The 25642-nt window shown below is 54.9% G+C and overlaps 8 protein-coding genes across 8 annotated transcripts, besides 1 other annotated feature; all 8 read right to left on the bottom strand.

Annotated features, from left to right (window-relative positions):
* Positions 1–24: 24 nt before the first annotated feature.
* Positions 25–1053, bottom strand: LPMP_344210 (hypothetical protein; the record flags this gene model as incomplete). Its single annotated transcript, XM_010704541.1, has 1 exon — positions 25–1053. The coding sequence occupies one exon, from the start codon at positions 1051–1053 to the stop codon at positions 25–27; it is 1029 nt and encodes a 342-aa protein (XP_010702843.1).
* A 1276-nt stretch (positions 1054–2329) lies between these two features.
* Positions 2330–4237, bottom strand: LPMP_344200 (hypothetical protein; the record flags this gene model as incomplete). The annotated part of the gene is made up of 1 exon (XM_010704540.1): positions 2330–4237. The coding sequence occupies one exon, from the start codon at positions 4235–4237 to the stop codon at positions 2330–2332; it is 1908 nt and encodes a 635-aa protein (XP_010702842.1).
* A 578-nt stretch (positions 4238–4815) lies between these two features.
* LPMP_344190 (hypothetical protein) lies at positions 4816–6465 on the bottom strand (the record flags this gene model as incomplete). The annotated part of the gene is made up of 1 exon (XM_010704539.1): positions 4816–6465. The coding sequence occupies one exon, from the start codon at positions 6463–6465 to the stop codon at positions 4816–4818; it is 1650 nt and encodes a 549-aa protein (XP_010702841.1).
* A 935-nt stretch (positions 6466–7400) lies between these two features.
* LPMP_344180 (hypothetical protein) lies at positions 7401–7826 on the bottom strand (the record flags this gene model as incomplete). The annotated part of the gene is made up of 1 exon (XM_010704538.1): positions 7401–7826. The coding sequence occupies one exon, from the start codon at positions 7824–7826 to the stop codon at positions 7401–7403; it is 426 nt and encodes a 141-aa protein (XP_010702840.1).
* An 863-nt stretch (positions 7827–8689) lies between these two features.
* On the bottom strand, positions 8690–9433 carry LPMP_344170 (hypothetical protein; the record flags this gene model as incomplete). The annotated part of the gene is made up of 1 exon (XM_010704537.1): positions 8690–9433. One exon carries the CDS (start codon positions 9431–9433, stop codon positions 8690–8692), a length of 744 nt encoding a protein of 247 aa, XP_010702839.1.
* Positions 9434–14823: 5390 nt separating this feature from the next.
* Positions 14824–15821: a repeat region.
* Positions 15822–15888: 67 nt separating this feature from the next.
* LPMP_344160 (hypothetical protein) lies at positions 15889–16866 on the bottom strand (the record flags this gene model as incomplete). The annotated part of the gene is made up of 1 exon (XM_010704536.1): positions 15889–16866. The coding sequence occupies one exon, from the start codon at positions 16864–16866 to the stop codon at positions 15889–15891; it is 978 nt and encodes a 325-aa protein (XP_010702838.1).
* A 3852-nt stretch (positions 16867–20718) lies between these two features.
* On the bottom strand, positions 20719–23157 carry LPMP_344150 (hypothetical protein; the record flags this gene model as incomplete). The annotated part of the gene is made up of 1 exon (XM_010704535.1): positions 20719–23157. One exon carries the CDS (start codon positions 23155–23157, stop codon positions 20719–20721), a length of 2439 nt encoding a protein of 812 aa, XP_010702837.1.
* Positions 23158–25070: 1913 nt separating this feature from the next.
* Positions 25071–25580, bottom strand: LPMP_344140 (hypothetical protein; the record flags this gene model as incomplete). The annotated part of the gene is made up of 1 exon (XM_010704534.1): positions 25071–25580. One exon carries the CDS (start codon positions 25578–25580, stop codon positions 25071–25073), a length of 510 nt encoding a protein of 169 aa, XP_010702836.1.
* Between the last annotated feature and the right edge of the window lie 62 nt (positions 25581–25642).

The raw sequence follows: 25642 nt of genomic DNA, 5'->3' as shown, positions 1-25642 counted from the left end.
CGAGCCCAGCCATCATCATCATCATCACTCTCGAGAGCGACCAACAGAGGATGCGATGTACACTTTGCTTCCTGACTTTTGCGCCTCCTCCTCCAGGATTTTCGTCTGCCGGTGCTTCAGGAAGATTAGCGCAACCAGCGTAATAATCTCCTCATCCACCATAAAAAAGGTCACCCACACCGCAAACCACAACACCCAGTAGCGCAGCAGAGTTTCGCGGAGTCGCTCCCAGAAATCTGGTGGCTTCTGCGGCTTCTGCACGCGCAGCTCAAACGTCGTGTCGGTTTCCCGGGTATCTTTGAAAATGTTCCCTACTTCAGCAAACGTGGCGTTCTGCTCCTCGTTTGGCCTGATCGTGATTGTCTTCCACAACTTCCCCGAATCCACTTCCCCAAGAGTGAAGTTACCGTCACTCTTAATGACGCTGATGCCGAGAAGACGCTGCACCTCTTCCTCTGTCTTGATTTCGGAGAGCGGTGTGCCGAGCGCGAACCAGCGGCGACCGCCAAACTGCGAGAAGCGGTACTTGCCAGTGAGACGACGCTCGAGAAGTAGCAGGTCGCGTAGAAGCTGCTCTGACTCGGGTGTCGTTGTCTTCTCTTTCGAGAGCGCCTCATGCACCTTTTGGGTGATCAGCGTGTCGCGGCGCACGTCAAAATTGAAGTGGTTCATCACGTAGCGAATTCCCTCTCCCTCAAGCTGCGTCACGCTGATGACACGCTCATAGAAGCCCGCTGCCATAACGGCCTCGTGCAGCTCCAGCCGCCGTCGTGGATCGGTCGAGTCCTTGTGATACAACTGAGCCCGCAGCGCATCGACACACCTACTCAGCTTCTTCGTCACATCGCTCTTCTTGCGGGCATTGTCAATATTGCCGAGTGCCTCGATGCATTGAACGAGTTCGGGGTAGTCTATGTATGGCTTGCGCTCCTCGAGTGCAGCCTTGGCGGTAGCCAGGTCCTCTAGCGACAAGAAGTGCGGCGCTTGCACCTTTACCTGCGGCACCAGCGCGCTAAAGAGGTGCACACGCGCGAAACACGTGCGACGCAGCATTGCGAGCCCAGAAGAAAACGAAAAACGAAACGAAGATATAAATGAGAAAATATTTGGGTAATGATGGAGACGCGAAAGCGTGTGCAGCCTCTAGAGTGGGGAGGGGGGAGTGCACGCTTGAGCAGAGAGCCGACTCAAACCGAAGTTCCGCCACAGTACCGCAGCCACCGGCACGTGCGAGAGGAACAGTAGAGTGCAGAATACCAAGGAGATGACAAGGGCTCCAAAAGAAACCAACAGCGGTGAGAGACGACAGAAATTGTTTCCTTCTTTGCGTTTGTGTGTATGTGGATGGGTGGGTGTGCAGTCGTTGGCACAGTGCTCCGACAGAAAAGGAAAGCAAGATGAGGAGGAGAAGAACGGGCGAGTGCGATAGATGTGTTGTGCGTGGGCTGATGAATGACTCTGTTGGTGTTGGTGTTTTCGTTTCGTTGCTGTGTGTAGAAGGTGATAGGCAGGCAGCGCTGACCTCCCTACAACACGCCCTCTGCGCCCTAATAGCCAAGCAGAGGTGCACTTCGGTGTGAGTAAAGAGGGATATACGCGTGTGTGTTCGTGTGTCGGTTCGAGCCTATCGTTCAAGAGGAGGAGGAGGAGGGAGGGGCGATTGAGCGACAGACACTACACGAACCCCAGCACCCAACGTGACTACGACGCTGAGAGTCGCGAGTCTGCGCGTAAGTGCGGATAGAATATACAATAGGAAGAGGGAAGGGAACTAGCCAGTCGACCTTACGGCGAGCAGAGGCCCAAGCACCTCTTCGCGTGACCTGCAATCGCGCCAATATCACACAGAAGCAACTGAGCAAAGACTAAAAGAAGTGGTTAGCGTGCATGCTGATAGCTCAGCTGCATGGGTTTTTGCTTCTATCTGCAAAACGGGTGGCAAAAACCAACTAGGCATTGTTTTCTGGAGGACAGTGGAGAGAGAGCAGCACTGAGACGTTCTCCATTGTACATCGGCACTCACGCTGGGGCTTCTCTCCACTACATCCTTGAAAGGAGAAGCAAATGCTTCCATGTATGCAGAGGCCGACGCCTGCATGCATAGCTGTGACGCATAACAAATCTGCGCATCTACTTTCCCGACCTTGCTGAGGAGATGCTGCGCATTCTTGCCGTCTGTCTACTCCGGAAAACACGACAGTAAGAGCCAGCCATCGAGAAGCAACTCCACAAAGCGTACGCGACGGGCAAGCACAATTTCACAAAGGAAAGAGTCCGAAGGATAGCACTTCTTTGCCCCCTCCCCTCCTCCTCCGCCGTAGCTTGCCGATCAATCAAGTGCGAAGAGGTACCGGTTGTGAAAGGCAACGCCGAGGAGCGCCTCGGACTGCTTCGTCACGTTAAACTCTTGCATTGCGGTCTGGCTCTCCGGTGATGCCTTCTTGCTGGAGGGCTCAGCGTCGGCAGCCTTGGCTGCCGACAGTGAAACGGGAGAAGCGGAATTCGCTTGATGCGAGTCCGAGGGAGATGCTGCCTTGTCTTTCCCTTTCGCAGCCAGCACCGTCCGCGGGCGGGGCTCTAGCGACAGTTTCTCGCGAATGTAGTCGATCAGCGCATCCAGCATCGGTTCCGGCAACTTGTCCAGTAACGCATCTACAGAGTCACCTTTACGGATTCGCCCCTCCAATCGGTGAAGCATGCCCGGCAGCTGCTCGCGCGGCAGCTGATTCACTTCATCCCGAATAATGGGCGGGATATCACCAGATTGCACCATGGACAAATTTTCCACGTAGCTCCGCCGCTCTGCCATCACTGCGGCCTCCTCCTGCCGTTGACGCTCATTGCGTGCCTTGGCGGCGGCCCGCTCCTTTTCACGTGCTGCACGTTCGCGCCCCTGCTCCTCCTCTTCTACCTCTGTGACATCACGCTCCGGGCGAGTAGCAGGAGCCTGCGTTTCGTCGGGTAGCTGCACCGCCAGCTTCAGCTTCAACAGTGACGTCTTCCGGACGTACTTGGCCTCCATCACGTCATCGGAGACGGGGTAGTCGAGGGTTAAAGAGAGAAATGGCGAGGCGCCAGAGCCCTTCTTGGACACAACCGTCCCACCTTCATCACCTCCAGCGGATGCAGCCGCCCTTGCGTCATCCTCCTGACCATCGGCCACCTCGTCAATGTAGTAGCAGTCCACTCGCCGGTGGCCGATGCGCACGTCAACCTCTCGGATTGTCTGGACTCCTGGCAGGTGGAACGCGATGACGAAGTGAGCGGGCACGTTCTCCTTAAAGTACGGGTTGGACGCAGGTCTCTTGTGCAAGGTCCAGTTGTACGCGCCCTCGGCCGTCACACTCTTGACGGCTGGTTCCAGCTTCAATGCAGCGGTGTCGGGCGTCGCCGTGCCCGTCGCTGTTGCAGACGGGTTCGCGTTGGTGGTGTTGGGTGGAAGCACTTCCTGGATTAGCTTGCCGTTTCCCTGTGAGCCGATCACCTGCGACGGCGCTGTGGCGCTGCCCGCGGCGGTCGGCAGGCGGATCTCGTCCCCCACCGCATTGTGCTCCTTCGGCTGCGCCGAGAGGCGAATGCGCTGCGGCTCAAGCGTGCCTTTGCACTTGAAGTTGAGGTTTCGGAACTCGTCAGCGTTCAGGGTGGGCTCTGATTTCTGCTTGATCCACTGCATGCACAGCGCTGCCACGAAACGGCGGAATTCGTGATCGTTGCCGCAGCGCTGAATGGTCGACGGGTTGACGATGACATCGTACACTTTGCAGGGGTTTCCACATTTATCCTGGCCGGGCCGCGCTTGGCCGCAGCTGATCGGGATGCGGTAGCGCATCTCCGCCGAGTCCTCCTGACCGGCGTTTTCCTTATCTGGCTCCATCGGCACCGGCTCCCCGATGCGTGGGTGCTGGCATACGTTAATAAATACCTTCACCCCACCGGCGACATTCGTCTTGATGCAGAAGCCAGGGTCCGGCAACACAAACATCCACTGACCATACTCATCGCTGTGCACCTGCTCCAGGTCCTTTTTCGCCTCCTTGGCGGTTTCCTGCTGCAGTCGTGACTGTAGGGCGCGCAGCCACTCCTCCCGCTTTGGATCGCTTTCCTTCGGCATTGACTTGAGCATATCAGCAACATCTCCGCCACTGCCGCTGCCGCCGTCGCCGCCGAGTGCTTGTTGGAAGAGCTCCAGGAGCTTTTCGTTTTGAAGCAGCTGCTGCGCTGTATCGTTGGGGTTCATGGTGAGTCCCGCTCGTACGCTCCGGTGCTGTTGCAGCGGTGTCTTTGTATGTATATGGGCTGGTCCGATTCGTGCTGAGAGGAAGCAAACAACAAGAGAGGATGTGCGTTGATGCACAGTGCCGGTAGCGGCTCTATGGGCCTACCCGTGTGCTGAAGAACGGGAAGAAAGAGAAGCAGACGAAGAATGAGCCGACGTGGTCCAAATCCAAAGGGGGGACGCGCACTACGAGAAGCCTTCAAGAATAATCTACGCATAGAACCGGTGCAAGAGAATCCTACACAGAGGAATTCCAGAAGGCCAGGCATCTCAGGAAGCATGGGCGTGCGCGACTCCGTTCATCGCGACACGGGCCTTTTGTCAGCTGGCTCCCGTGCACCTTCTCACTTTCACGCTTCTCGGTTCATGACGTGGGGAAGAAACACCGCAGCGGTTAAAGTGGTAGACCTCTCCATCTCCATAAGCTCATTCATTTGTGGTTGCAGCACCCGAGTCGTTCGTCTCTCCCACCTTCTAGCTCTGCCGCCCTGAGCCGCAAGGAGAGAGCAAGGGAAGGAAATGTGGGTACGACACGCACTTTACTCGTGAAAGTTGTATGCACCTTTCAGGTCGACCGGATTCGGCCTCCCGTGGTACGGTGTCTTGTTCTGCAAGAGTGCCATTTCGGGAAAGGCGAGAAGCTCCCGTACAAAGTGATCCAGCGTAGGTGCAACGTAGTGGGGTGTTTTGGTGATACACGACTCAATCCACTCCAGCTCGTAATCGCCAACGCTCAGCGTGCGACGTGCGGCTGGCGCACGTCCGATGCCGGAAAGCACATGCACGCTCGTCCACAGTCCACCAGCGGCGTTGGCGCCAACGATGTCGCTCTCGACGTTGTCGCCAACCATGAAGATAGATCGGAGCTGGTTCGGATTCCACCCTAGCAACGCGGACACTTCCTTCAGGCGCTGCTCAGCAAACGCGTAGGCGATAGCGCGGGGTTTCCCATATTGCTGCAGCTGCATGCCCTGTCCAGTAATGCTCTCGTAAACAGAGGCCAGCATCTCCCGAAATGCACCTTGACCGAGTCGTGGCAGCGGTGCCTCCGTGGCCCACAGTAGGTCGTCAGCCGCTGCAAAGTATGGCGTTGTCTGAGCGCCGGAGACGTACAGGCCGACCTGACCACCGGGTGCAAGGAGAACGTCCAGTACGGTCTGGATGTCGTTGAAGGCATCCTCTGGGTCGCTCATCTGCAGAATGGCACTGATGGAGGGAAACGGTACAGTCCCCGGCGTCGCCCGCTTCAGATCACCCCACTTCTTGAGCGGCACCATCTCTGGGTGCTCACATTGGTACTGCTGGACAGAGATAGCCCGTCGGAAGCCGTATTCGCGTGCGATACTCGCACAGTTTGGGGAGCCAACAACAAGAACGCGCTCCTCTCCGTACTCAGGCACAAGCAGGCGCATCGGGCTATGGGAAAGCAGGACCTGGCGCGCGGCGATATGACAGCCCAGCAATGCAGAGAGCTCCTCAGCCTTTCCGGCTTCGCTTTTACCGCCGCCGTTTGTCATGAACACAAATGGAATGCGCAACGTGGAGAGGCGCTGGATAGCGGTGTCGGCGCCTGGTATGAGACGATGGCTACGGTACACAACGCCGTCAATGTCCATCACCACGCCAACAGACCCGTGCAACGGCCACTTCGGAGTTTCGGGAGTCGATGAAGAAGACCGCAACGTTGCCGGTTTCACATACGCGTCGTACTTGTACGGAATTTTGTCCTCCATTTCGTTCATCAACTGATGCTGGACGCTCAGCGAATACGAGTCATTACTGTTCGATGGTGCCTGCAATGAGGCAATGGCGTTTGTCGAAGCCTCAAGGGCAATCTTGTACTCACCCCAGGCGGCCATGTCGGCAGTCTCGAAATACTTGCGTGGGGTCGCACCATAAGGTAGAAAATGGCGACGCTCCTCGGCGACAGCCGCGTTGTGCGCCTCCATCGCTTCTAATCTCCGTTGCTCCTCCGGAGGCAGGGCGTACTCAACAGCGGCGGCCTCTTCGACTTGTCGCTGGCGCTCCGCTTCCTTGCGTTGCCTTTGAATTGGATTGGCGCTCTGCAAGATGCCGCCGAAGAACTCGTCAGCCGTCTTCCCATCCTTCTCCCACGGCGGCACAAAACGGCGACTGTTGGGTAGCGTGCGGTGCAGCAACCCCTGGCAGAGCCACGATGACGTGCGCATTAATCGAGACTGCAGAAACGCTGTTCCTCACGGAGGGAGGGAAGGGGGGGGCAATAAGTTCCAGTTAAGGTGAAACGAAGAGACACGTCCGTGAAAAATAGGCCTCTACCTGAGGAGGTGGTGTTGTGTATTAGCACAGACGCCCCTTTTTTTCACCCTCTCGAGCGCTACACGTCCCACTGGAGAGACCAAAAACTTTCGCGTGTTCCATTCCGCAGAGCGAGAGGAAACAACAACTCGAACAGGAGATGATGACAGGCGGATCACGGCGGGCGAGGGTGGCGGTGGTGGTGCAGGGGAGGGAGAGAGGGAGAGAGGAGCAGAGAAGGGTGACTGAGAAGAACGAGAAAGACTGCTACACAGACACACAAACGATAAACTCACCGTGCCAGGGAGGAATTTCTCTGCAACATGTGAGACAAAGGAGATACTCCGCGCTCTACTGAAGGACCCCAGGCGAAGGTGCGCGTGTGTGTGTGGGGGGTGGGGGGTACGGGCAAGAGAATAGTGAGAGCGCAAATGTGGTTGCTCACACGCACTTTCCCTGCAGTAAACGAAAAAAAAAAAGAGAGAGCACTTTGGGGTAGGCGTAGGTTTGGTGGTATGGACAAGTAACGGCGCTGCTTTTTTTTTTCTTTCTGCGCTCCACATCCGCATCGCGTAGCAGCGCCGGGTAGTCGCTCCATCCCTCTCTCTTCTCTTTGTCTGAGGACTGGGGAACATGTTTAAGCGCATTCCACACACCAAAAGCACATCTTTTCAATTCCAACTCGATCACTCCCTCGGCGGCGTAAACATGCCGACACGGAAGACTCGGCAACGGTTCCACAAACAAAGTCAAGTGCACCCCGGCACACACACGCGCAGCCAAGTGCGCCGAAGAAGCGGCTCCATAGCATCGACACATTCCTCTCCTTGTCTGTTGGGTGTCTCGGTTAGATGATTTTCTTAAGAGAGATTCCGTATCCGACCTGGGCTACTGCCACGTCGTAGCTATTCCGGTTGTAGTAATGCAGCACCTGCGGGCTCGGCAGCTTACCCCACAGGCATACCTTCTCCTTTACCCGCAGCAGCGCCTCTTCAACAAAGCTCAGCAGAGTAACCAAAGAAAAGAGGACAGCGGCAGCCGCGAACACAGACTGGTTCAAGTGAATGAGAATCTCGTCGCTGAGAAGCGCGTGGCTCACAGAGGCGAAGAGCTCCTGTAGCTCGTGTGCCGGCTCATCTGGGAGAAGTGTGGATAACTCAGCTAACGTAGACGAGAACTGACCGATTCCCAGAAACAGGTAGAGCAAGCCGCAACTCACCACCACCAGTGCGGTGACGATGAGAGAACCAGAGAAGAGGAGACTTTCCCTCATATTGATCGTCTATTGGTAAGTGGCGATACGATATTTCTGTTGAATGGCGGTGGTGACGATCACCACAAGCGAGACAGAAAGCAAGAAGGCGTCAGAACACGTGGCTGGTAGAGAAAAAAAAAGTGCGCCGCAACGAGTCGAGTGGTGACGGCAGTGATAATGGTGGGAAATGGCCTGAGTTAGAGAAAAAAAGGAGCATAGGCCACTAAGAGGATAGACTAGTCGAGGGCTGCACTGATAAGAAGCACTGCAATTTTCTACGACCACCACCTCGCCCCCTCCCCCGATGTGTACGCGACGTGAGGAAGAAAGAGTTGATGTATTTCCCTTTTCCCCCCTACAGTGATTCTCGTTCCACATAGTCTCCAGATGCGGCACTGTCAGCCCCTTCAGGTTCGAAGGGAAGGCCACATCAATGTCCGCATTCGAGACTTGGCAGGCGTTCCACTCTGCAGCCACTTTTTGCGCCACAGTGATGTCATTGTGCGTCTCTAGCCGTAAACATTCAGCGTCGCGCCCTTCTTTGTACTTCCCCCCGCTCTCTCACGTCTTTGTTGTCGAGTATTATGGCGTGTATGACGCTACAGAAGGAGTGAGATTCCACAAAACAAGAAGCAACAGACACGCACTCAAGTGACTGAGATCATATAGAGGCTGACAGGCCAACTGCAAGGTGTACCCTTCGTCAACATCGACACTGTAGGTGTTGAGAGAAGTCTGACGGGCTAGCTTGTGCGTGAACACACACACACACACACACACGCATCCTCGTCGAGAAGTTAAAGCGGATTCATGACATACGTGCAACCACCTTCGAAGCGCCACCATCTCAACAATAAAAACCCAACCCGCACGGATATCCGTTAGATGAGGCGCTTCGATTTCAGGTGTTGATGAAATCCTTGGATGTAGTCCTGCGTGCAACGTGCAACTTCGCGCTCCTCGTCGTCCTTCGCCTTTGCCCCTAACCACTCCGTCATGTCGGTGCCTCGCGCTTCGCCCTGCATCTTGCCGCGTTGAATTTCGAGCGACCGCACCTGATTCCGTGACTCAGCCACCGCCAGCGCACGTCGCTTCCAGAACTGCTCGTGATAGATGTTCGCTTCATGCTCTAGCCGAATTGGGTCTTTCTTGCGAAGTACCTCAATATCGCTCAGTAAATCACGCGTGCGCTGGTCTAACAAGTTCTCTCCAAGCTGTGCCTGCGTCGCCGTTTGAAGCTTCGACACGCGATAGCGCGCAATAACCTGCGTGCCGACGAAAAGAGAAATGATCCCAACAAACCACTTGTGGAAATCAGTAATAAACCAATACCAAGAGGCGATGTGGTTCGTTGGATGCATGTATACAGCCTTGGTGGTGTTGCTGAGCACCACGATGTTGCGCCGCCGTGGGGCCTCTTCGTCAGGAACGGCGCCAAGAGAGTTTCCTGTGGCATCTGTGCGCTGCCGCTGCTGTTCCTCAGACCTCTCTTCGTGCTGTTGCTGAGGGTTCACCTGCTCATGTGCGTCTCCCACCACTGTGGCATATCTTCGGTAGTTCTGCCGTGTCGTGGCGCTACCGCAGTCAAGGATGATCGCAGACACTAAGGAAGAGAAGCGCTTCATGGGTCGGAGCGTAGGCTACTCCCCGCAGAAAGGAAGTCCAACAATGAGAACACACAAATCAGAAGGAAGAAATAGGGAGATGATAAGGGGTCACTGCAGGTAAATCAGTTCAACAAAGCAGTGAAACTGCGTAGCAACAGGAGAGTTGAGTAAGAAGTAGCTCAGTTTGATGCTGAAGGAAAAGGGAGTAGCTACTGAAATGTCCCCCCTCCTGCGCAGTAGCAAAGTGCACGGCTGTGTAAGCACCCGAGGAGAAAACGACGATGACGTCAGCTAAAGGTGAAGCGCGCCTTCCTGTTGTGCATTCCTGTGCGCCTCGCAGAAATGGCACTGGTGCACCCTGGCGGTTGGTCCTCCCTTTCCTCTCCCCTTTTTGTTGTTGTGTTCGCATGTGTTAGTGCAGACAGAGGCAACACATAGCGCACAGCGAAGAGCAAGAAAGAGAGAGGCCCGTATTGAGCGTAAAAAAATTCGATATTTTTCCTCGCGTGTGTGTGTGTGTGTACGTGTGTTTCTTCTGGTTCTTCTTTATAACTGTTTTCACTTTTGGGGGGGAAGGGAGGGGGAGGGGGAGGGGGGTTCCATTCTCGCACGCAATGGACGTGGCTCTGCGCAAGTGAGGGAAACGTTCCCTTTTTTTTTTCGTGGCTGCCTGTCCTCTTTGTGGTGCGGCGCTAAGCAGGATCGCACGGCTACGAGAAAAGGTTCAACAGCGCAAGTCAGAGAGACTGCGGCTGAAAATCCTCAGGAATCGCCACAAATGAATCGGCAAACAAGCAGCACAAGCCATGAGAAACAAACAACAACAACAAACCAAAAAGGGAGGAAGCAGAAAGAAGAGGGCAACGGCACTCCTCTAGAGCAGCAATAAGACACGTCGTAAACCCCAGAAGAAGTGCTTCGGTAATGCGCCGAGGAACAAAACAAACAAAAAAAATATTGGAAGGACGAAAAGACGCAAAGAGGAGTGGTTAGCGCAACGACAGAGCATCTCCAAGAAGAAACCGACCACAGCAGAACCCCAAACGCGTCCACCACGCTCCATTACCCAAGAGACAGAGATGATGACCAGAAACGACGAGGAGAGAGCACAGAGGAAAGGAGGGTCGTATCGCTGAGGTTGCACGCACATACGCAGGTAGAGAAGATTCAAGCCGGTTCAGCTCCATGCCGTCTGGGGGCTTCGGCACGACTGCACCACACCAACTAGGCGGGAGTATGAGAAGCCAGGCACCACCATCAGCACAACGGCCACCAAAGAGAGCAGTGCTGACTCTAACACGACACACAACTTGCTCTCTATCCCTTCCTCCACTACGGCAACTCCTTCGACACAGAAACCTCGCAGCCCGTTGCGTCAGACGAGAAGAAACCGCGGCACACATGAGCTGTGGTGCATCACCCTGTCCTTTTCAAGCGACCGGCAATGCTCCTCTGGTTGGTGGCAGTACTCAACGCACGTACAGCGCGACTGAGATGACCCGCCTACGCCTGACGTAGTGTGTGATGTTGCGAAACCGCTTGCTGCCGTTGTCAGCACCTCTGTCACTGCTGCAGCTAGCCTCAGAGAAGCAAACGTCCATGTTCTCGCAGAGCGACACTGCGTACCAGATGGCGACGAGCAGGTCGCGGAATAGTTTACATCGTGCCTGTAGCTAACTGCTAGCTGCTGGTGCCAGATTCCTGTTTTGAGTGTCCTCATGCACGCAGAGGGTCGGCCTCTTTGCTAGCTACAGTTCTGGTTTGAAGCCAATGACTAGTACATCCACCTCACTCAGCCGGCACTGCTGCTCGAGTATCGGAAGTCACTCGCTCAGTCGCAGCACACATGCTCTCAGGACTGAGCATGGCACCCAGACCCCATCATGGGGAGTACGAAAGTTTGCCCACTAATTGCAAAGTAGAATACAAGGCGGCAGCGACTCGCTGGTGTGGACTGAGGTCGTCAACACCACCTTTGACTTCTCCCTCCAGCTCCGTCACCTCTCTGAGGTTGGTGAGCGACGACGGTCAGGTGTCACCGAACTAGCTACTAACATGGGAAAAGAGGGTTAGCGTGGCACTGTAGTCACTCGGTCCCTACGCGCAAAGGGCTCCCATGTGAAACGTGCCGATGGAGTGCAGCTGCGTTGGATCGGCGACTCCTCTACGAAGCGACGCACTTGTTTCTGACTCCACCTATGCCCCCCCCCCTTCTTGTGAAAAAGAGCTGACATCCGCTTCGACGTGTAACACTCAGTCTGCTGAGGTCAAGAAACTGTTCCTGCTGGCTGAGGCAGCGATGGGCACGAGCATCGTCGTTGGTGGCGCCAAACATTTTTGTGTGACGGGCTCCCTAACGCCGTATCCAAAGCGTACGCGGCGAACATCAAATCAATGTTGCTTAGCAGCATTAGTGGGATGCTGGTGGACTTCGACGCTGAAGACGCAGCGGCATCACTGCCCTGATAAAGGTGGTATGCCTGCGTGCACCATGCTGGCTGTGCACTTTTCATCGGTGCTCGACAGACAACCAGGCAAAAAAAAAAACATCGAAATGCAGTTCGCATCGATCAGTCGTAGCTACGGAAGAGGAGAAAGTGTGGAAGCATGTTTGTCTGCTTCCTCCCCCTTCTGTGTAGCAGCACTGCGATGAGCCACACATTTGTTCGAGACAGCGGGCAAGAACGCGCAACGGTGGTCCGCCCTTCTGCAGACCCCCTCGTCGGCTTCACGATCGAGAATGCGAACGGCGTTGTTTCACCCAAGAACAGGTCACGCCTTTAGTGGGAGAGACAACTGGCATGTGCACCCTGGTACTAATGAAAGAGGCTGGTTTCAGTGACTTCTGCACTCTACACGCGTCGTCATATGAGAGAAAGAGAGGGAGGCGGTATATGACGAGGAAGGCAGTCACCGTTGGGAATGGGTAACTGAAAAAAAAAAAGAATGGGAGCGCAATTTGCGATTTGGTCGGGATGCGATGGTAGGGAGCCGTCATGCATGAGAGAGGTGCCACGGGCACTAACGCGTCAGTGCATCCTCAGCTTCACTGAGCGCACAAAGACAGACAGACAGACACAGTCAGCGAAGCGAGAAAGGACGTCGGAAGAAGGCGGCGAGGTAAGGGGCTTGCTGCTCGCTGCTCATTGAGTTCGGTGTGTATGGAGGAATGGCGTATTACGTTAGGGTACACATTGCAGGAGAAGACAAAGATAAACACACATGAGTGCAACTCGATTCGTTCACTATACACCCACACACACGCACACGTATGCAAGGAGGGAGAGAACAGAATGAGCCCTGAGGAGGAAGGGCTGCCGAGGAGCGGAGTGGTGAGCCGGATGATCATGCAGCTTCGAAGAAAGGGAACAGGAACACAAAACACAACAAATCAACAGAAATGGCGAGTGCACACAGGCCGATGGGTTCGACTTTCCAGCTTTCCTCTGCACTTTCTCCTACTCAACGCGCTTAGCGGGGCGAAGCGAAGCAACAGCAACCCATGTCCGACGAACACTCACATAAAAGAAGAGCACACCGACCGGCAGATACACACACAACCACCACAGAAGTCACGTACGCTGTGCAAAGCATCCACTAGTCTACTAGCTAGCCTAAAGAAAAAAAGGTAAAAAAAAGGATTGGAATTGCCGGCATCGGCAACACCAGTCGAAGATACATTGAAGACGAGTCGCATCGCCACGAGAAACAGACACCGCGCGCCAACACACGTAGGCGTGGCGTTGCAACTTGAGGTGGGGGTAAAGGAGGCAACGCGGAAGTGCTGAAAAGGGGGAGAGCAAAAGGGACAATGGAAGGGGGGCATACGCGCACATTCACGCCGAACAAGCACAACACAAAACACACAAAGGGGGAGCGCCAGAGAAAGACGTGCGGAATAACGGCCCAGACAAGAATAGCAGAAAAGGAAACAAGCAGGGTCCCGTTCCTCCGTCCGTTGAAGCACACACACACACACACACACCTGTATGCAAGCGTATACTGAAGGGAAGAGGAACCACCGAAGAACAAATGAAGATGCTGCACAGCCCCTTCACTTCACACGACACCAGGATCAAAGGTAAGAGGAGGAGCAAAGTGTGTTAAGGAGTTGTAGTCGCTTTTTTTATTTCTGTGTGCCTACATATAAGTGGGGGTGGTGGGGCACTTCTGAACAGCGAAAGAGCCCCCCAAAAAAAGAAGAAGTGAGAGAAGTCGCTTGTTAAATAGCAACAACGACTGCCTGTTGCCGCAGGCAAAGATGACACTCATTCCCTAGACTGAGGCACACGCAAACATACACGCACACTCGCGTGCAGACCTCTCTGTGTGGCCTTACTGGCACACAGTGGTGACTGAATCTGACTCGCAGCAAGAGAAAACAGCCAAGAAAGGAGAAGAAAAAGCAACGAGAAGGAGAGGGTTCATGTCATTTACTGTGAAAAGAAAAAAAGCACCACCCCCACTCGTGTTACTGCTATAGTTCATAATAGGAGGAAGCAGGGGAGAGGAGGGAATTAAATAGAAATACCCTTGGCGCCAATGGAATATACTGATGGAGATGAAGAACAAAGAATCGAAGAAAGTGAATAGGGTGAGGTTACGGCAATGGGTAGTGGGGAAAGGGACACGGGGAGGGGGGGCGTAAACAAAGCAGCAGCAGCCGACCACCGCTGTTTACCAGAAACACTCCCTCTTCTAGAGCCCTTGAGAACACATCACAAAGAAGGGCCCTATTAGCAAGGAATGTGATAGTGAAGCCAGGCAGCATGACAATCTAAAACACCCCCACCCAACTTACCCATCAACCATCACCGCCCTTCACCGCCCACGTCAGCGCCTCAGCAGTCTTTTCTCGGCGGCTTCTTCTTCTTCACGTGAGCGTAAAAAGGAAAAAGCTCTTCCGGGGATACTGTTTAGCACCATGCCAAGGCGCAGTGCAATAATATATATATATATACCCTGAAAAGCCATAGGCCACATCAGGTTCACAATGCCCTGCCAAAGTGCACATGTGCCCCCCACTTGCATGCCTTCATTTCACACAAAAACTCCACTCCGCGCCAAGGAGAAGCCGAGAAGGAGAAGATCGGCTCGTTCACTCATCAATTAACGCCCTCCCATCCGTCTTTCCACTCGTGTCCTTGCCGTCGGCAACACACATGGAAGAGGGTAGGAGACACTATGCTCTAGCAAACGGCAGAGCTGTCGCTTCAAAGTGCAACATGATTACGAGCCGTTTCGTCTCCTCTACGCCACGCTCAACTTTCTCTCAGCTTCGCTGCAATACTGCACGACAGCGTAAGAAAACACAGACACACAGAGGCATTGCACATACACGTGCGCACACAGGGACACACCGCACCATCACCCCGTCCTCCTTCCAGTCTCAGCGACCCCCTCCGCTGCGAACACGTCTACAGCCGTACGCATGCAATCGCAGCTCGCCAACCCCTTTGCCACGGCTAAATCTCGGCCGCTTGGGAGAAACCGCCCCGCCGTCCCATCGGGCCACGCATCCAGCGGGCTCGCCTTCTCGTTACCCGTCCCCTCGCCGGGCGCGTGCCGGAGGAGCCCGAGGAGGGAGCCGGCCAGCCCCAGGTCAGGGACCTCCGAGTCCCTGCGCCCTGCATGCATGCCATATGTCTCCCTCAGTCGCTGCAAGCAGGGGCGTCCCATAGCACGGCTGGGAGGGAGGGAGAGGGCTCTCCACAGCGGAGCCTGGAGGGCCCGATGGTGTGGCTCGGGGCGCTCTCGTCATGCATCCCCTCGCGCCTTTTTCGCCCATCACGCGTGCTCTGCTGACCCCTGCATGCCAGGCCTCGATGCGCCACACCATGCTAGCTGCGGCTGGCAGCGCGTGTGCACAGTGCCTGCATTTTCGCATATCGGAACCCTTTCCATGGCGGCGCTGTTGCCCGGGCATCTCGCTGCTCTCCTCTGCCATTGTCGTCGATGTCACGGGGAGAGGGGGGCGTGTCTGGGCGGCTTGCCCGCTGGTGCCGCGCGATGGGCAGGACGTTGCCACGAGTCTGTGGCGGCAGTGGCGATCTGCCCCTCTCCTGAATCGGCAGGTCTCTCACAACGGCGGGTCTGTCCAGCGCGAGGGGCTCGTGGGCAACCATGTGCCGGCGCACAAAGAGCTCCTAGCTTGGCGTATTAGAGAAAGAAAAGGTAGGAGTTGACGGACGCGCCTAACTCTCGAATCATTGACAGAATTTGGAATGAGTTGATACTCACGTCATGGTGGCCACATGCTTCTTTTGCACAGAGCCAGCCCAGACATCTTCGTCGACGCCAGAAGTTTGGATTCGTGCCCGATGGCGGGCTGCAGCTCGCTTAGCTTCCCCACAAAGAGTGAGAACTGGATTCTGATACCATGGTAAGGCGATCAGCATCATCAAGGGGCCTGAAACGAAACTGATTAGTGGATGAGGAGGGTCTCCGTGCTTACCGCGTCGAGTCTCTGCCTCTCAAGAGACAAGCTCAGTCTTCATCGCCTCTTTTTCGCACGGCGGCATGGTGCACCTACTGACTGAGGACAACGGTGTAACTCCGCGAGAGCCTGCTGCAAGCGACTCAGTTAGCACTAAGGCGCGCTTCGCCTCCATCCACGCATGTACATTTTCCTGCCGCTTCTTATCAATCAGACGCTGCTCGTCCTCGCTGTAACGTGGACAGCAGTTGCTCAGCCGGGAGAGTCTGTCGCTGCTGTTGCTGTGCCGGCAAATATCAAATCTGTCATCGCTGCCTTGGCTCATCCCGGATGACATGAAGCCGAACCGATTCAGCAGCCACTTCGTTGCCGAGTTGGTTGGCTGCGCTGTCGAGGGTAGCGACGACGAGAATGAGAGGTCAGAAGTGGCGGAGTGGACTTTAAGCAACAACGACGGTGGGCGAGAATCATTTGTCTGCACAGCCGCAGTCGCCCCATGTGGCTCATTTCGACTGCTGTGTAGAACAGCCTCTGCAGTCAGATCAGCTACCTTTGGTGATGGGATGTCTTCGTCTGCCTTTAGTACGATCGGATCACAGAGAGGGTGCCTGAGCTTCGTCTTTCCCCTCTTGCTGATGGAGTCAACGGTGAAGCTTGTCGCTGTCCCCGTCTCGGTCAGCTCTTTGCTTGACGGCAAAGAGGTCGTTGGCGTAGTACGTGTTGATGCTGCTGTTCCCTCAGCCTGTGCACTGTGTGAGAAGTCTGTTGTCCTAGAATTCAACTCCCGTGCCGCATGAAGGCGTTGGCAGTGACGCATGTAGCAGCACTGCAGCCGACGCCGATCCTGGCGCAGCTCCCAGCACTTGAGCGAGTGCTTCGCAAATGCAAAGAGCACGAGATTGGCGAGCACAATCACCCACCAGTACATCAAGATGAGCTCTTCGAGACCATGACTGTAGCCCAGGAGATCAAAGGAGAGCCGAGTCGATGTCACGGCTGACTGAATGCCTCCCATCGCTCTAACTGTGGCACCTTGACCTTCGCGCTTGTGAAAGTGTGAGGGTGGGGGGGTTGGACAGGACTTCTGTGCACTTTGTGTCAGTTGGCACAAAAAAAGTGAAAGGAAAAGATGAATTGTGAAGCAAACAAACAAAAAAGCGACGGGAGCGGCTTCCGAGCGGGTAAAAGGCGCGCTGTGAGACGGTTACGCTGAGTGGGATCCCGAGGCGCGTCCAGAGAGGCAGACACACCTAAACAAGCACAAGTCCTTCGCAAGATAGCCGTGTGTGTGTGTGTGGGGGGGAGAACACGGAAATCCTCGAAAAATAATAGAGCAAAGGAACTTAGTTGAACAAACAGAGTCAAAAAGAAACAAAAATTCATATGTTCTCCCGCTTAGCTGCTCTGTGTATTCTTCGTTGACGGCAGTGGTGCTGAGACGGACGTATGATACCTGTCTGCGTAATATGACCCGCCCTGGTGTTTTCTCCTCCCCGCTCGTTTCACACTAACAGGCCAGCACGTTGTTATGCGTAGCCGTGGAAGAGGGTGAATAAGAAGAGAGGGAGGGGATATGTTAGATTAAAGACTCAGGAGACTGCAAAGAACGCCAAAGGTACACGATCGAAATCAGATACCAGTAGAGAACACCAAAAGAAAAAAGAGGAAAATACCCCCAGCCTTGCGTGCTACCTCACCGACAACCTAACACAGTTTACCAGCTTGGATGGATCCGGCGATTCAAAGTCTTATGATGGAGACACACCGAAGAGAAAAGGAGGAAAACAAAGAAGAAATAGGAAAACCACAGTTCTTCACCACCCCGATATACCATGCCGAGGACACAATTCGTGTGCACTCTCCCTCCAATAGAAAACAAAAATAGAATAGAGCTGAACGGAGGCCTTCAAAAGAGGAAAAGAAAGAGAAACAGGGAGAGAGAGCGCGCAACACACTCAGGCAATAGAAAGTGACACAGCCCACAGAGAACAGCAAAGGGGGAAACCACGAAGAAATGCACCCTGAATCGTGATTGAGTCGAGAGAGACGCAGGAGGGGGAGAGAAGTTGGTGGCGCTACCAATGAAGGTCACTGGCTTTGTTCTCTCGGGCGTGAAGGAGCTCAAGTCACGGCGTAGTGTCTTCGAAGGTGTTGAAGAGCGGAGGCGCGTGTAATGACAAAAGAGAGAGAGAGAGAGAGGGGGGTGAAATGAAGGAGGAGACGTAAACGAAAAATAAAAGGTGAAGAAAACGAAAGATAAGCGGAATCCAGAAGAGGGGACACTCCAATAGAGAAAGAAGAGGGGCAACAAAGAGAGGGCACGCAACATAAGCCGACGCGCACACACAACACGCTCCAGCACTGACAAGCACAACTGAACGAAAAAGAAAGCGGCGACTCCTTTACAATGACCGGCGAAGGAGTCTCCTCGGTTCTGTGTTGGAATACACGCGCTTAGAGCGGGGCCTCAAGAAAAAGCGAAATGTTTCTCGCTCTGAATGTCTGTGTGTGTGAGTGTGTGCGTTTCGTGATACACTCACTTGACGATGCGGAGGTTCACGAGAGAGTCTTCGATTAAGAGAGACTGAAAGAACAAAAAAAAAACGACAGCAAAGCGAAGAGAAACACGAGCTCAGCGCCTTTTATACACAACACACCAGCAACAAACAAAGATGGGCGTGCTTCTGCAGAAATGAACGAGGCGTCCACACAAAATGAAAGCGTGCGTGTGTACTCTTGTGCCTATCGGCTACTTATTTTTTTTTTTTCGAGAAGCACGTGAATACTAAGCCTTTTCGCTGCCCATGTGTTGGAATCCACCGAGCAGCTCCTCAAATATGTCTCACCCCCTTTATATATATATATGTGTGTGTGTGTTGGTGCTCTCCGTTAAGAGGGAAAAAAACGCCTCACTACCCCGTCCTCCAGTCACCTTCTTTCAGCATGCATGCACAGGCTGGAAGAGCGCAGCGAAAGGGCGCCCGCAGTGCCGTGCAAGTTCAATGGCGACACCTCCCCCCCCCACACACACACACACAGAAGGGCAGCAACGCTACGGTCAACACGGAGAGGAAAGTGATGAGGGAGTAAAAGGGAGAGGGAGAGGGCGTTGAAGTTTCAGAGCACCTGATCAGAAGTGCAGACACAAAGCCGGCACTAGTAAAAGGAAAATAATCGCCTTGACAAGGCGGGGAAGCGACGTTCCTTACCCTCGCTCAGTCTTTCCTTAAAATCGTCCCTCCTACACAGACACACGTAAACACACACAGAGAGAGAGAGAGAGAGATGGGAGCAAAGTACTGAGCCCTGGTGCGTTTCACCAAGCGGAAACAGGTGGCCACGTGGGGAGAGGTGGGGAAGGCGTGTCTCTCTGTGTGTGGTGTGGCCTTTGGGACGGAGGAAGGGTGGTGGTGGTGGGCAGCGGACTACTGCTTACTGCAGAAGAGTGAGGAATGGAGGCAGAGGAGGCGAGATGGTGGTTCGGCTTCTTTCTCCGTTCTATACATGAAAAATGCAAATACCCTATAGCAAGCACAGATAAAAAGACGACGACAGAGAAAGGAGTCGCCGTAGGGGGTGTAGGAAAGATTGAAGGGAAATAAAGCACACCACGGCAGCCAAGTACTGAGTAAGATCGAGAAAAAATGTGGACAGAGAGAACGAGCCTACGACAAAGGCCCACACACGCTGACACAGGCACGCGCACAATGAACAGATCTTAAAGAAGTAGAACAAGAGAAGCAGTCCTTGAATGACGGGGCAGAAGGACAGTAGTGGGGAGTGGCAGGAGAGAGTCGGACAGCTGGGCGCAAAGCGTAGCATGACGACAGCGTTGCGTTGGTGAATCGCAAAAGGTTCAACGAAGGAAAGAGGGAAAGGGAAGGGAGAAAGGGAGAGAGGTGCGTACGATAAAGGGGCAATAGAAGAGAGCTGCAGCGTCCAAGTGTCGAAGAAGAAAACTGGGCGATGAGCATCTCCACAGACCACAGCTGGTTAAACAGCGTACCCTTTTCGTGATCGAAACCACGGTAAAGCGAGTGCACATCGTTCCCAGCGGCACGGAGACCAAGCTTAGCTTTGTACCTGAGGCGCGGCATCCACGGCTCCAGAGGGGGACTGGGGAGAGTGAAGTACGCATGGCGCGGTAGAGAGAGCATACCACGACGGCTGCCTACAGCGGCTAGGAGAATGCGTGCCTACTTTGTCCAGCTTCTGCTGAGCCGCGCGCGTGTTCGTCTACCGGCCAGCCCTGGTCGAAAGGAGAGCGCCTTCTTCGTTCTTCGCCCCTTCCCTCTTTTTATTCTTTTCATTTTCTTTGTTCTATGACAGACCTTGTCAACAAATTGCAAGCGAATGAGCACGGGACGACGGGTCGATGACCACGAGTGGGGGAACCCACCTGTGAATATCCTTCTGCAGTGCACCCGACTCCTGGCCCTCTCTGTGGTGGTCCGCGTCCTCTATTCGCTGACGTAGTACGGGGTGCCGATGAGAGGAATAAAAGAATCCCCACCCCACCCCATTCTCACCCCCCCCCCCCAAAAAAAAGAACAGAACAGAGGACGATACCAGACAAGAACGAGAGCAACAACGTCCATTCACACGGACAACGGCGTATGTGAGGCCATTGTAAGGGCGGCGAGGACGCAAGTGCAGAGGCGGTAGGTCAGGATGATTGGGGGGTGGGGGAATAAAGAACGGCGAGCCCTCCCATCGCAGCGCATCCCAGGGATTGTATGGATATATATATATATATATATATGTATATATGCGCGCCTCTCCTCCTTGCGTTTCAGTCCTCTTCCACCGCTGTTTCCTCCTCCCAATGGCCGCTGTCTCAATGCATGCGGTGTCCACAGCCTGGGGTCTAAAAGTAGGCGCTCTCTAGTGCCGGGCCTGCAGTCACCGCCGCTCGCTGCGATGCGTCTTCTCCGCCTAAGAAGGACTTCACTGCCAAGCCGTTGAATGAAGAGCGGCCCATGTGTGACGATTGTTTATTCAGAGAGGCGGACTTCACAGGAAGTTGTGACGCTGAAGCGGCCGCGGTGCCGCTGGTTCGCTCTGTCTTGCTCAGTGACGACATGCTTCCTCGGCCATGCGGCTCAGTCAGGCCGGCCGTTTCGGCGCTGCCGGCGCGCTCCTGGCTACTGTGCACCGGGGACGGAGAAGCCGCCTTCGTGGCGAAGAGCGATGGTCGTTCTGTCACTGTCACGCCGTCAGCTACCGCTCCCGTGCTCGAAGGCGACAGCGCGCCTGACGCAGCGACTAGTCCGGTCTTTCCCAGGTTTGTGGAGCGATAGACACTACTGCGGAAGGGGAGGTTGAGGCTGCGGTACCCCGGCAGGTTCAACACGTGCGCATTCGCGCCAAACTCACGCATGAAGTCAGTCGACCCCGCCCCCGCCGTGGCATCCAAAGTGGACACCCCAGTGGTTGCTCCTTCTCTACTCTGATACGCTGAGCTAAGCACGCCCCAGTGACGCCCGTTGATGCTTGTCGTCTGTTGTAGACGCAGCAGTGCCTGCTGACTCAGCTTCACCTCCTGCACCAGCTGCTCGCGAGCGTTGTTGATGCTCTCCAGCTGCTCACGCAGGTCGCTGTTTTTGCGCAGCAGCTCTTGGACACGCTCCGTCGCTGCCAGTAGTTCCTCCTGCTGCCGGCGTGCGGCACCTTCGCGTTCCTGCAGAAGCGTCTCCTGACTCCGCAGCTGATCCATTGCAATGTGATAGCGATCCTTCGCATTTTTGATAGCCTGTAGCTGGTTTGCGATGATGTGATGGGCCTTGTCCAGATTTTTCTCCGCCTCGCGGACGTGGTCTGCCTGCTGCTTGTTCTGCTCGGCCAAAATACGAATGTACTCGTCCTGTTTCTCGTAGTGTGCCTGCAGTGCGGCCAACTTCTCTTCTCGACTCTGCAGTGCGGTGCTGGTGCCGCGGAGCCGCTCCGCCAGCGTCACGTAGTTGAGCTCATTCTCTGACATTGCCTTTGTTGCCTCCGCCTTGAAGTTCGCCAGCTCATCATTTATCTCCCGCAAAGCCACAAGCTCCTTGGTCTGCACCCCCACCGTGTCCTGTGCGCTGCGCAGGTGTGACTGAAGCGAGGTCACCGTGGCCTCCAGGTCTGAGGTGCGAGCGCGTGCCTCTGCCATGGCAGCCTCCTTTTCGTTGGTCGTGTCGCGCAGCTGACGTGTCTTCTCCTCCAAGGCGTGCGAGAGCTGCTCGATTTTTTTGTCAAATGATTCGCGAGTGCCATTCATCTCCTTCGTGTGGTGGTCGCGCAGCCGGTTCAGCGCGACCAGCTGCTCCTTCTCTGCGTCTGTCGTCATAAATCGCATCTCTTCCTCGGTCTTGCGCAAACGAGCACGCAGCGCGTCGTTTGCCACCTGCAAGTCATCAATCCTCTCCTTTAGCTCCGCCGTGATGGCAATACGGGAAGCCTCCGAGGCACGAAACGACTGCTCGTAGTGTTGAAAACGCTCGGCGAGGTACCGCTTGAGGCCAGCGTCCCCCTGTCGTAGCAGCACGAGTGAAATATGCTCTACAGTTTTGAAGTCCGTCGTCTCTAGCACTCGCAGCGTCCCTCTGTTTGAGTCACCTACTGCAGCATTGTTCAGCACAAAGGACAACTCATAGGCGGAAGCGCCGTCAGCGATGTCGCGCAGCATGCCGACCAGGTAGCGCGGGAAGCCATGAAAGTCAACGAGCAGCTCCAGGCGCTGCTTAAAGGCGCTGTAGTCGTCCTCGAGAAGTTCCAGCTCAAACAAAAAGAAGGGATCGCTGGGGTCGGTCAATCTCACGAGAACGACACGCGTCACCCCGTTGGGGCCGCCGCGGCTGGTGCGGACATACACACCAAGGGGGCGCACCTGCGGCTCATGTGGAGGCATCTTCGTCGACACCGCCACTACCGTTTCTAGGAGGGCCCGCGACTCCTCAGCCGAGGGCTTCGGTGACGCCAGGGCGGGCAAGTCCGTCCGTGCTGTGCGCATGGAGGGCGGGGATATCGCACCGCCTTCCATTCCCTCCACGTGCGGCATGTTTGAGCGGCCTCCTTCATTTCGGAGCAACATGGGATTACTGTCCTCGCCGTTGCGTCGTGGCTCGTACTCTGCGATAGGGTCCTGTCGTGCTTTGAAGGATGACTGCAGTGTCTCCGAGAAAGGTTCGCAACTACAGGGCAGACGTGGTAGGTGCTGCTGCTGCACGTGCCGACGTCGCTGCTCTATTCGAGGATTTCCAAACACAGTAGAGCTACTGCCGTCCTCCGTGCTCATCACACTGGAGCTTTGGTGGTAGCTGTGGATCATCTCGGTGTGCGTGTGTGAGCGTTTGCCTTCGCTTTTTGTTCGTGTTCGTTCTGAGAGAGTTCAGATGATGAGCAAAAGCTAGAGAAAGAACAGCAGCACATACGCAAGAGACTGAGAAACACCTGCCTGCTGCTAGGATGTCCGAGCGGAACGTACTGCTCCTAAGTTCTATAATTACGTATTGGTTGGCGCGGGTGTGTTCGACCACGGATGCAAGGAACCCACATGTACACGCGTACACCTCTCCAAAACTCTGCGCCGCTCGCGCGTGGCGAAGTGAATGGAGAGAGAGGGATCAAGGATAGCGGCAACTCGAACGGGAGCACACAGTACTGTATAAATCTATGAAAAAGATGGCACTCCCACAACAGTGAGCGCGCAGAAGAAAACCTCCGAGAGCCAGCAGCAACCGCAAACAAAAAAGGGGTGTGCAAAGATGGCGGCCAACAACACCGTAGATAGGAAGAAGGGGAAGGCGGGGGAGAAGTAAAAGGAAGAGAAAGGAGAAAGTATCTCTATGGGTGCTTTGGATTGTATCGTTGTGTGTGTGGGTGGGTGTATTGGCTGTCTGTACGCTGCCACTGGCGTCTTACCAAGACGATAAGAATGCGCCGATGACTTCCTCGAGTCAAAGGCAAAAAAAAACGGTGGTAAGGCGAGCCAGTTCTCGAGTAGGCACAAATTTAGTGAACCTCTTGCGGGCCGGGCACGTCGGGTGCGTGGGAAGAGCAGCAAAAAGACGCAATGCCACACACGCACGCAGACACAGGCACAGGTACAGCCGGGAGGGGGGCACTTTATGCTGTGGGTTTGAGCTCAGCTCCCTCACCGCTTAATCGGAGGGCAGCGGGGGGGGGAGGGGGCGAAGAAGAGAGAGAGGAAGAATGAGTAAAAAGAAACAGCTCACTGTGGTCATGCGGTCGTTGTTCCTGCAACTCGCGTCACAATACCGAGTGGAAGCGATCCAATACAGAGATGGTAGGGCATCGCAGGCCCCTTCACGTTTGCATCTGTGCTGTTGTCATTTTAACGAAGACGATAGACAATGACAGGCGACTGCTTGCCTTCTTTACCGCTATTTGTGCGGCGGCATTTCTCGACTTGTTTGCAAAAGACTCCCACAGACACACACATAAAAGAGCCAAAGGCCGCCATCTGTCGAGGAGATTACGGATGACTGCGTACTTCTGTGTGCCGATGTATTCTGCCGAACGTCTCCTCTTTTTTCCTGCTCCTTTCGCACTTGTCTAGTCTACCACCTGCAAAGAAGCCTCATCACAGTCGCTCAGAGGCAGAGGCACGCGATGAGAAATGGAGGAGAGTAACTGTGACAACGGAGAGATGGGAAAGAGAAAAGAGGAGCACAATCACGCCTTTCTCTCAGTTAAAAAATTAAGTCGTAGCTTAGTATATGAGAGGAATGAAAAAAAAGAGACGGAGCAACAACCAGCGAAACACTCACCCAACAAAACAGCCACTGCGTTTCTCCCCTACTCTTTTTTGCACTTCCCTGGATCTCACCACGACCGCTAGTATCTGGGCAACAAACAAAACCCACATACGCAGGCCACCACAAGCCGAAGCCGCCAAAGGGCTTGCGACAGCTTTGGAGGGGAATGTCGCCTCAACAGTGATTCTGTGAAGCTCGATTTCTGTTGCGACTTGCGTAGCACCGGCTGTCTGCAAAGGGGAACGCCGTGCACAAGATCGGAATGGGAAGAAAAGAGCGCCGATCAACGCTCCCAGCACTACTTCACCCCTCCCCCTTCTCGCTGCATATACACGACAGCAAGAGAAACAGAAGACGGTGCCACCAACAGCGACGAGCTCAGTCCACACGCGAAAATAACAGCAGTGCTCAATGCGCTAACATGCCTCTGTCGTAGGGCATTCGCGAACGTGGTAGTCGTGCTTTACGCCACGTTGGGGTCATGGAGACGGCGGCGGCGCAGCACAGCGTCACGCTGCTGCTGTACACCCTCTATGTTCATCTCTTCCTCTCCGAGCACGGCTGTAGCAGCGTTGAAGGCGACTCGGCGTGACTTGTAGATCTCCTGGTTCACCGCGCGTTGTCCCGACGCACTCGTCAGTCGCTGGGAGACGTAGTCAGATGGCTCCGCCTCTTCGTTCGCCGCGCCGTCCATGCGGAGCACGACAAAGAACGCAAAGAGAACCAAATTGCGAATCACCCGGAGATGTACGTGCTTCGTCTCGGGGTTCTGGCGCCACTTGCGCACGAACCACGAGAGTACCGGAATACGGGTCTTGGTAGGCAGCCAGTACTCGGCCGTGTCGTGCGCGAGCACAGCAAGGGGGATGCCAATACAGACAGCCTTGATGTACGTGCCGTACGGCACCACTGGGAGGCGCAGCTCCTCGATGCAGTGGACGAAGGAGCTGACAGAGACGGCGAGCTGATCCATTACTACAAAACAGAGGATGGTGGCCGATGTGTTACGATACAGTCTTCTAAAGACCACGGCAA

Source organism: Leishmania panamensis (assembly GCF_000755165.1).
Source record: "Leishmania panamensis strain MHOM/PA/94/PSC-1 chromosome 34 sequence".
Taxonomy (NCBI): Eukaryota; Euglenozoa; class Kinetoplastea; order Trypanosomatida; family Trypanosomatidae; genus Leishmania; species Leishmania panamensis.
Note: the sequence above shows the minus strand (reverse complement) of the source record. Positions and strands in the feature narration are given on the sequence as shown.